Source organism: Peromyscus californicus, unplaced genomic scaffold, assembly GCF_007827085.1.
Source record: "Peromyscus californicus insignis strain IS unplaced genomic scaffold, ASM782708v3 Scaffold_6__1_contigs__length_162567912, whole genome shotgun sequence".
NCBI classification, from domain to species: domain Eukaryota; kingdom Metazoa; phylum Chordata; class Mammalia; order Rodentia; family Cricetidae; genus Peromyscus; species Peromyscus californicus.
In genome coordinates, this window is record NW_026294584.1 from 143800003 (window position 1) to 143811082 (window position 11080).

Consider the following 11080-nt stretch of genomic DNA (forward strand, 5'->3'; position numbering starts at 1 on the left):
TGAGAAGAAGGCAAACACAATTGTGATTGTTCTTTCTCTTAACCAGTTACTTGGAGTAGGACCCTGCAATGGTTAGCTGATTCTCAGAACTGGGACAAATAAGAGTGTCCACATTTTCTTGCCTGGAGGCCAATGTTGCTGACCTGTATCAAATTCTGAGATACGTTCATAAAGGTCAGCCTGATGATAATTAGTCAGCACTGTGGACTGCCACGTGTGAGAGCATCAAGATTTCCAGCAGTTCTAAAAGAAAAACAATAGCCACCATATATACAGGGGTTCAGACAGTATTTGGCCAGAGTTTATCAGATATTGAAGCAAGATGATTGTAGCAGATAAACTCCGTTTTGAGTGAAGATGAATAGGACGGATGCCATGGTGTGAAAACAATTTAGTTTTCTGTGTACAAAAACGGGAACAGATTCAAATGGAGTTTGTAGTTTAGAAGAATTACAGGCAAGTTTAAAAATGTGTGTCTGTGGAGAGATGGAGGGGAGGAGGAAGGCAGAGGAGAGGTGGGGGTGGGGAGAGCACAATAGTAGTGATGCTGCTTTCATTTTTTTCTGAGTTTTGTCTGCTGTGGTTGGGTTAATACTTCAGGGAACAGAAACACAGAACAAGACATGGATATTCCAACCAGTCTGTACTAAAGAAGGGAAATGTCAACCTAGGAAATGCAAATACAGGTAGGGGTTTGGTTTGAAATAAATTCCGTGTGCTTTGGAGAAAGAGTGGGCATCAAGCTTATGTAGCCTTAGGCAACTTAACGCTATTTGCCCTAGTTTTCTCACTATTAAATTTGGCATCTTCTTGATTAAGCCATCAAAAGCAAGTATTTTGAAACATGATATGTGCTTTGAAATTTGTTGAACACAAAGTAAATAAGTATTTGTTATTATAAAGGTGGAAATTCTGTATGGGATTTTATAATACTAAGTGAATTTATCAATTGGTTTGTACATCTTATCCTTATTTTCTAAACAGATTTTTAGAGACAGCTTTGATGTTCACTCACTGAAAACAAGCTCCCACCCATCTCTTTCTGCTCTAGTGTTTTGTGACAAAATTACAGAGGGAGTTTCCTGTGCTGTGGTTCCTAGGTGATGTTTGAAGCTTGTGGCCTTACTTCTGCTCATTCCTACTGTGCATCAGTGTATCACCAACAGATGATTCAAGAGCATCACTGCAACACACGATGTTCCTTCCTCTTCTAATGCTTAATGTCTCCTCCTTAGCTTCCTGCTCAGCTCTGTGATTCACATCATTCTTAAGCATAAACACGTCCCCTCTGAATCATCCTTGGAGCATCACTTCTCATGGCAGGTACGTGTGCCCCTGTCATAGCAACGATTAAAATAATAACCGGAAATGATGTCTTGTGGATTAAGTAATTTCAGGGCATACTTTCATAAAAGTAAAACAGAAAGTACATAATTAGCATCGGATATTTTTAGACTTTCCCTGATTTAATGTTTTCTGCATTCATTGTTTTCTTGATTCCACATTTTGAAACTTGAACATGGCTTTATGAAGCTAAACCTTGTTTAAACCTTTTCTAACTGAGTTAGGGAGTGGTTTTTGTTAAATTCAGAATGAAACTGAAACTAAATTGATTAACTCGTCAGCACCATGCTTCTAGCATGGGAATAGAGAACGGCAAATACTAGGGACACAACACGTACAAATTTATAAACTTCCTTTCTGTGTTGTGGCCTCTTCACTGATACCTTGTACTGTTGTTAATGGCAGCACTATTTCTGACAATATTCTAATGTTAAGAGAGAATCATGCAATATTGAAGTGTTTCAGCCAATAAGTAACTGACTTTAGATATGAGCTATCATAATGCTGAGAAAACATGAAGTCAAAGAATAGTTTTGTATCATAATTCAAGGTGCTGTGGACTAAATTCAGATCCTCAATTCATACATCAGTGTGGGACCTCCCAATACACCAGGTCTAGAAGCTTTCTCTCTGTTTTTCTGCAGACCTCTACAAGTTGCTAGTCTGATCATGGTCGGCATTCAGACTTGGAGAGAATATATTCCATGACGTTATCCTCTTGACAAGGATGGAATATAATTAATGACAAAGTGGATCTTGACACTATTCTGTTAGATTTCTGTTAGGTACTTACTAGGTTTATACCATAAGAAAATAACATCGTAATTAATCCTTTAGTTTTCTCATCTCTCTAATGCATAATATTTTTGTGCATGATATTGCTGAAAGAAAAAATGTCTATTTAGTAAGCCCACTAAACACCATGACTGCTTGTTGAACTATTCTTACTGTAGAGATAAATTTCACTACTGATTTAAAGAGTCAGTGATAAATGATTCTAATGAGGCAGAAATATGTATGAATAACCTCATCAAAGAGTAAGGTACACCACATCAAAAGATTGCTATTGGGTGGAGTTCTGAAGCCATGTTTTCACTCTCCAGTGTTTCTCTGGAGCAACGTCTGTGCCACCATAGGAAGGATTTGGGTTCTTTCTGTCCATCTTTTATGTTCGTCCTTTAATGTGTTAGTTACTGATCTATGTGTTTGGTGTTTTTCTATAGTTTCTAGGATCACTATGTGGAGGTTGATGTCTGCGATTTTTGGAATAAAATGTCTTTTGCTGACGGTTACTTTGGGAATTTTAATGAAAAACTGTAAGTGTTTCTAGGCAAATCTATAGAAAAAAATCAACATGGCAATGAACTAATTGAATATTTAATTTTTCTAATGTATAATATTTTATTTCATAAATGAATGTCAAACTAAGCAAATCTATATCATATTTTATAGCATTTACTATGCAGAGTATTCAACCAACACTTACTCCAACTTCCACTGTAGAATTCCAGGAAGGTAGGTTTCATTTTTTTCCACAAACTCTATGACTGAGGCAGGACAAGACAGAGTGGTTCATTTTCATGTACAGTAGCATGGTTGCACTCAGTGAAACGGTCTCATGGCATTATGCTGTAGTATAAGAAAAATAAAAATAAAACTGAACTGTGTGCATTTAGATCACTTAAGAAGTATTTTAAACACTGAATAGAGAAGATGTTCACTTTTTCCTCACAGTTTTAGAAGTTTTGGTCTGTGATCAGCTGGGCTTGTTAGTCTTGTAACTATGCTGAATCAATGCATCATGGTGGAAGCATGTGTGGGTGCAGAGCCTCTCATGTCATGGCAAGAAACCAAGGAGAGTAAGAAGAAGATGAATAGGAGGGTTTCCACTCTCTATTCAAAAGTTTACGCCGGTATCCTGAAAAAGAACTATTATATTCTACATCTGAAGGGCTGTGTGACTGCCTCATTGCACCAAATTGGGTGCCAATTTTCTCATGTATGGGCTTTGGGGAAGATTCCAGGTACAGAGTCTAGCAAAACATCATAATAAATTTCACAAAAAGAGAAGATACCAGCCTGAAACGGCAGGTACATGTTTCTTTTTTTTTTTTTTTTTTTTTTTTTTTTGGTTTTTCGAGACAGGGTTTCTCTGTGTAGCTTTGCGCCTTTCCTGGAACTCACTTGGTAGTCCAGGCTGGCCTCGAACTCACAGAGATCCGCCTGGCTCTGCCTCCCGAGTGCTGGGATTAAAGGCGTGCGCCACCACCGCCCGGCAGGTACATGTTTCTTAAGGGTGTTCATGAATAATTAATGAACAAAATTAAATTACAATAAACATTATAGACAAATCTTATTTTGTGTTTGCCAATAACCTATGTTTTCATATTCTTTCCTTTATTCAACTTCTGTGATTCAGAATACAGTGTAGACGTCTCTGTAGTAAACCTTGCTTACCCTCAAGAGATAGCCCCAAACTCTATTTTAATATTCTTTTTCAAATGCTTCTGAAATTTATAACCTTCTGATAATACAGTTAATTTTCTCTTATTTTAACTTACTGTCATTTATATAATAAAGATTTGAGTGCCTATGATGTTTATTGAGTGTCTTGATGTTTATTACTGAGAAAGAAAGGTGCTGAGGACACACTGTTACCCATAAACTGTCTATCAGTCTTGAAGCTAATTGGTTTACTTATCCTTATTTTTAGAACATGTAACAATTCTTTTAAAGTACTTTATCTTTCTCTGACTTAGAGAATTGGTAGGGGCCTTCCCTGTAAGTATCTTTCATCTAGTTAGTCCTATGTTCACCAAAATTCTCAGCTGTGGGTTCATCCTCAAAGTCATTCTTCTGAGTTCTGCTCCATCCTGTTCTCTGCTACATGCTGGATTTCTTTTTTTTTCTCATCTAATTATCACTAGATGTAACAAAGGACAGAAAATGATTTAATTTTGAATCTGTCTTTAGCATATCCTCTCCATGAGGCAAAGTATTTGGATAATTAGTCCCAAAATGTGATGTATATAACATATTCTGAAGTAGCATTTATAGAAAAAAATGCATAGTTAGCAAGTATTTTTTGAATGTCAAGTAACATCAAAGAAGTTGAAATCTGTAATGACATGTTTTGTCTTTTAGTTTCTGAATGCTGTGCTTGCCTAGAAAAGTGGATTGGATATCAATGCAACTGTTACTTCATTTCCAAAGAAGAAAAATCTTGGGAAGAAAGCAGAGATTTCTGTGCCTCTCAGAATTCCAGTCTTCTTCAGCTCAAAACCAGAAATGAAATGGCATGTACTTCATTCTTGTTTCTTACGTTCTTTCTCATTTACTAAAATGTGCTACCCAACTAAGCTGAGCACTCTCATGTAAGTCTTTATCACCAGGTAGACATGGTGGCTCTTGAGACCCTGAGTTTGATGTACCTTGAAATTTTCACTAGAAAGCCTACAAAAAAAACCTTCAAAGATTTGTAGTATAGGAGTATTTTTAAATAGGTTAGGAGCTAATGTATAAAAGAAACCCAACTTTTCCAGAATTAGTAGGCTGTTACTTTTAACTGTGACAAAAGAACCAACAGAGGGACTTTTAATTCTTATTTATTGGAGCAGAATACATAACCTCTTGCAAGTGTTATATGCCTTTTTGCCATCTTTCTGGAATGTAGTGTAGAACCTGCAGAGAATCATATGAATATAAAATCAATCAGATTATGATTGTTGTTATTTAGCATTTCATAGGGGAAGGAACCTAGGAACTGACACATGTCAAGCAAGCATTCTACCACTGTGCTGTATACCCAAGTATCTTAAAAACAATGACTGTGTTTTGAGACAGAGGGAGCTATCCCTGGCTTACATTTAAACTCCCTCTGTAGACAACAAAGTGAAACTCTGCTTCAGTCTCCTGAGCAGGGTTTACAGGCCTGAACCACCAGGTTTCTCCTGGAAATCATTCAGTTCTTATGAAGAAATTCTCAAGCTGTTCTGTAGCTAGAGTTTTCCTGCCTGGCCCACGGTCAGGGCAAATCTCTCTCACCCGCCAGTCCCACAGCCACTCAGACCCAACCAAGTAAACAGAGACTTATATTGGTTACAAACTGTATGGCCGTGGCAGGCTTCTTGCTAACTGTTCTTACAGCTTAAATTAATCCATTTCTATTAATCTATACCTTGCCACATCGCTCGTGGCTTACCGGCATCTTCACATGCGGCTTGTCATCCTGGCGGCTGGCAGTGTCTCTCTGACTCAGCCTTCCACTTCCCAGCTCTATTCTCCTCCTTGTCCCGCCTATACTTCCTGCCTGGCCACGGGCCAATCAGTGATTTATTTATTGACCAATCAGCAACACATTTGACATACAGACCATCCCACAGCACTGTTCTGCTCAGATTGAAGGGGTTCTAAGTATGAGAGTTATCCCTCATGATGTTGTCTTTGGGGTCGCATTTGAGCATTGATCCCATGAAGGAGATCAATGCATCACAGAGTCTCATTCTCTTTATGACAATTTTCATCTCTCAAGAAGCAAGATTTTGTAGTGTTTTTCCACTTGAATCAATGGGCCTGGTAAATGGGAAATTCAAGACATGTGACTACTATGCCTCCCAAATCAGAAGTTCAAAAAGATTTCAATTTGCACACTCACAATCTGAATCTTATGCTGGATGCCTTTTAAAATGTATGTTGTTCTCAAAGTACATTCAGATTTGGTTAATTTGTTCTTTAAAACTCTTCTTGCCTCTAAGCAGAGTTTTATGAACGCCAGTCAAAACTTTTTCTGGATTGGAATGCATTATAGTGAAGAATTGAAAGCCTGGCTATGGGAGGATGGCTCATTCCCCGTAAAAGATCTGTAAGTTTCTGGCTACTGAGGATTTTTTTTTGGGGGGGTACATTTTTGTGAATTTGTCATAGCTGTGACTGCTAAAAACTCATTTTTTCAGGGACTCAGAAGTTCAATATCCTGTGTAGAGCATGAGAATATATAAAATCCCAGAGGGCGAACAGGATGGTAGTCATTGTTCCATCCATAACATTCATGTTCATGCTCAAGTAACATGAGAGTTGTGTAACAGAGACTGTAAGAGAATTTTAGTCTTTTCCTTACTGTCACATAATAGAAAACATCAGATGTGTCTATGCATTCCCAGGTGGTCTCAGACACAGGCATGCCCAGAGAACAAAGCAGGTTTATTTTTATTGTTCTAGATGATTCCACTAATTTTTTTTATCATCTTCAAATATTCAGCAATTATTTTCTGTATAAATATTATCCTTGGATCTCATTCTCATTCACAAGCATGAAATCTAGAGACTCACACAGTGACAAAGTTTATGCTCTTTCCCTCTAGATTAGGTCAACTCAGATTTTCTTTCATACAGTATAATCCGATTGCAGTTTTCCTTATCTCAACTCCTCCCAGATCTGCTCACCACCCCCAAAAGTATCCTGTACAAACCACACTTCAGGGCAAGTCCCATGCCTAGCAGTTGCTGACCAACACAAAACAACACAAAATGAGCTTAGTGGTAGTGAGGGTTTTTTTTTTGTTGTTGTTGTTTGTTCCATAATGCTTTATTGAGACACTTTTTTTCTAACCTTTCGGATCTTTTGTTTATATATTATGCTTTCCAACTTTGATTTATGGGTTTTCTGTGTGTGCTAATCCATATATCTCAGCATATGTGTATGTTTCTTGTGCTTTTTCTTTGTTTCTTTTCTTTCTGTTTGTTTGGTTTTGCCCAACACATACTTCTTAACCAAACAGAAGACCAACATATAATCAAAATCATTTCTGGCCTGGCATAGTGGCACACATCTTTAACTCTAGCACTAGACAGACAGAGACAGGCATATATGTTTGAGTTCAAGGCTGGCCTAGTCTGTGAGTTCCAGGTCAGCCAAAGTTGCATATGAGACCTTATTTCAAAAAACAAAACAGGCCACCTAGCCATTTGTGTGTGATAGAGGTAAAAAACCAACAGAGAAATAACAAAACCAAACCTAGAATCCATTCTCTGGCCTTAGTTGTTAGTGGCCAGTAAGGAAGTAACTGAGTTTTGTGCAGCATTATACTTTAGAACCGTGAAAGCTGTTGGTGAAAGGCAACAAAACAAGACCAAATAAACAAATCCTCAAATTACTCTGTTAGTATTTCACTCAAATGTTATCTCACATTCTGAGTTAATAAAAACAACCTTAAACATCCTTACTGTTTTTCAAATGTTAACAATTTCTTCTTCATTACAGATTGCCAGTGTTCTCAAATACCAAGCCAAGGGGATGTCCTGTTTTTAGTCCAAGCAAAGCTGTTTCCATTGACTCCTGTGAAACTAAAAATGGTTTTATCTGTAAGCAATCGCGTATTTAAATATTTAAGGCAAAGAGTATAGACAAGAAAGGTCCAGGATTACTTAAAAAGTACTTACCTCTGACAGTATTACTATCTTTCCATCTTGAGTTGGTAGAATGTTTCTATGTGCTATCATTTTTATACATTTGAACTCAATTATTTTATGCTTGATGGATTTTTCATACTTGTGTATAAAAACAGGATAACAAGGTACAGAGTTTTTATCAATATTTTGATTTAATGCATATCTGATATATGCTGTGGATCTCGCTCTGTATAAATAAAATGCTGATTGGCCACTAGCCAGGCAGGAAGTATAGGCGGGACAAGCAGAGAAGAGAATTCTGGGAACAGGAAGGCTGAGTCAGGAGATGCTGCCAGCCGCTACTATGAGTACCAACATGTAAGATACTGGTAAGCCATGAGCCATGTGGCAAGGTGATTTATAGAAATGGGTTAATCTAAGATAGACGAACTAGATAACAAAAAGCCTGCCACAGCCATACAGTTTGTAAGCAGTATAAGTCTCTGTGTGTTTACTTGGTTGGGTCTGAGTGACTGCGGGACTGGCGGGTGAGAGAGATTTGTCCTGACCATGGGCCAGGTAGGACTGTAGAAAACTTCAGCTACAGATATAAAATATAATTTTATTTACATATTCTTGTAAAGATTTTTTGGAAACAGTAAATAAAATTTATTCTAAATCAAGTCATATGTATGCTATGATATATATTGCACTGGGGACCTGAGGGTATTCCGCAAGTACAGGGAAACATGCTGGCATGCTGGGCAGATGCAGCAGTGGGCTAGTGGGTGACCCATGCCAGCATGACAGTGGGGTGGTGAGTGAACTTTCACAACCCAGACACTGCATCCACATGGAAATAAGTTTACTATAACAGAGAGATGAAGAGAGGAAGAGGGGGGGGGGTCAAGGGTGCACACCTCATGGGAAGAAAGGCAGAAGAGAGGGAGGAAGAGGAAGGGTTTTTCCTTAAAATGAGACTTTTACATCAGGACACAGGGTGGCACCAAAGGGTGAGTCAGAATACTGACATTGGTTTCCAATGGGTGGGTCAGAATATTAACATTCCTCCATTTTGATTATTATAAAAAAGGTGAGTTATGGATAGCAAGTGGGGGAACAAGGACGCTGAATTCCTGCGACTGCTTCAAGCTGACAAGGGGCGAGGTGGGGAGGGGGAAGCCGGAGTCACGCGTGGGGGGAGGTGTGAGTGAAGAAGCACAGTTGGCTGTCACTGTGGAGATCTCAGATGTGGAGATCTTAGGTGTGTGTTCCTTGAGGTTGCTAGGAGAAAAAATAGATTTTTTCCATTGGCCTTATGTGATGGGCTGGCCATGGAAAGAGTGATAACTGTCAGAAAGAATGGAACAGAGAAGTGCCCTGATTGTACAGAAGAGGCAAGGGTGAATGAGTAACACATGAGAGCAAATATGCTCTTTATGGGGACATCATGGAAAACCAGGTTCTAGTTGCTGGGCAGGTGCCTACCTGAGCCTAGAGAGGTGGTACTGGCAGTGAATTGAGGGATGATGTGCGATGATGTGTTCTTTAGGAGTACAGAAGCCATCACATCTGCCATTTCTCTGGAGGTGGGGGTGCATCCATCCCAGTTGGTGTCCTTGGAGCTGGTGCCAGCTGGTGCAGGGGCTGGCATATCAGGGAAGCCCTTTGGCCCAGGCAAGAGGAAAGAAATTGCAAAATGTGCTTGGCCTAGGCAAGAGGAGAGAAATTGCAAAATGTGCTTGAAATGGGTGAGGTCAAAAAATGGGTTTTGGAGACTGCTAGTTTTCATCAGACCAGATTTCTTGATACAGTAGCAGAACTTTTCCCAGAAGCCTGTAGATATCTGTAAGATTGCTGGAATAGATAGTTATCATAGCAAAAGGGTTAAAAATCAATTTAAGGACTCTTAAGAACTCTTTGTAATCAATGTTTTATCAGTTTATTTTATTTATCAATACTAAAACTTTGAACCTCTGGGGTTATATCTGAAACCAGTTTATCCTGTGCCATGAAGTCTGTGAATAAGGCATACTTGTCTGTAATTGGAGAGCATACACACACACACACACACACACACACACACACACACACATATAAATATATATATATATATATAATCTTGGGACTGGGGCTATTAAATTGATACCCTGGTCATTAAACATTATCAAATCTGAGAAGGATAAATTTAAGAAGAAGTGAAACAGCTTTCCAGCTACCTAGGCAGCAATCCCAAGTCTCTTTGTAGTCATTGGGGGACAGAAGCCCCAAAGGTAGCACTTGTTCATCTGATAGGCACAAAAGATCTGACAGATTTTTTTTTTCTGTAGAGTAGAAATTTGGGAAGGTCATCTTACCTGTCTTGGCAGAGAGGACAATTGATCCCTATTGCTCCTCTTATTCACAGTCCGGACAGGATCTCAGCTTTTTGCTGTGTGCTGTGTGGCCAGCCTTGCCATAAGCTTTCGGGTGGAAGTTCTTCTGAAGCCATTCATCTTCTTGGAGGAGATACAGGATGCTGCCAGGAGCTGACATGTCTCTCTGTCATCAAAAGCTTTTATACTAAATGCCATATTCTTAGATCTCAACGGGTATTTAAGGACTGGGGGAACAAAATCTGTTAAATGTATATACGTAATTTTGAGAGCATATATATAACTTTGAGAGCATATATAAAAATTAAATCTGAATATACAGGTTTACCAGTTGGTCACAGCCTAAAAAAGTCAGTAAGGACAAGGAGACCTACATTCTTTTTTTTTTTTTTTTGCTTTCCTTTTTTTTTTTTTATTTTGCAATACAATTTAGTTCTACATATCAGCCATGGATTCTCTTGTTCTCCCCCCTCCCGTCCCCCTCACCTTACCCCCAACCACCGCCCCCCCATTCCCATCTCCTCCAGGACAAAGCCTTCCCCACAGACTGAGGTCAACCTGGTAGACTCAGTCCAGGTAGGTCCAGTCCCCTCCTCCCAGGCCGAGCCAAGCAATCCTGCATAGGCCCCAGGTTTCAAACAGCCAACTCATGCAATCAGCACAGGACCCGGTCCCACTGCCTGGATGCCTCCCAAACAGATCAAGCCAATCAACTGTCTCACCCATTCAGAGGGCCTGATCCAGTGGGGACCCCTCAGCCATTGGTTCATAGTTCATGTGTTTCCATTCATTTGGCTATTTGTCCCTGTGCTTTATCCAACCTTGGTCTCAACAATTCTCGCTCATATAAACCCTACTCATTCTCGCCAATTGGACTCGCAGAGCTCCACCCAGGGCCTAGTCATGGATCTCTGCATCCAGATCCCTCAGTAGTTGGATGAGGTTTCTAGCACAACAGTTAGGGTGTTTGGCCA

General features: G+C 39.3%; 1 protein-coding gene across 1 annotated transcript; it reads left to right on the top strand.

Moving 5' to 3' along the window:
• Positions 1-1316: 1316 nt before the first annotated feature.
• On the top strand, positions 1317-8228 carry LOC128099769 (natural killer cells antigen CD94-like). The gene is made up of 6 exons (XM_052721588.1): positions 1317-1323; positions 2568-2660; positions 2797-2859; positions 4489-4640; positions 6102-6205; positions 7604-8228. The coding sequence occupies exons 1-6, from the start codon at positions 1317-1319 to the stop codon at positions 7722-7724; spliced, it is 540 nt and encodes a 179-aa protein (XP_052577548.1). The 3' UTR covers positions 7725-8228.
• The last annotated feature ends 2852 nt before the right edge of the window (positions 8229-11080 follow it).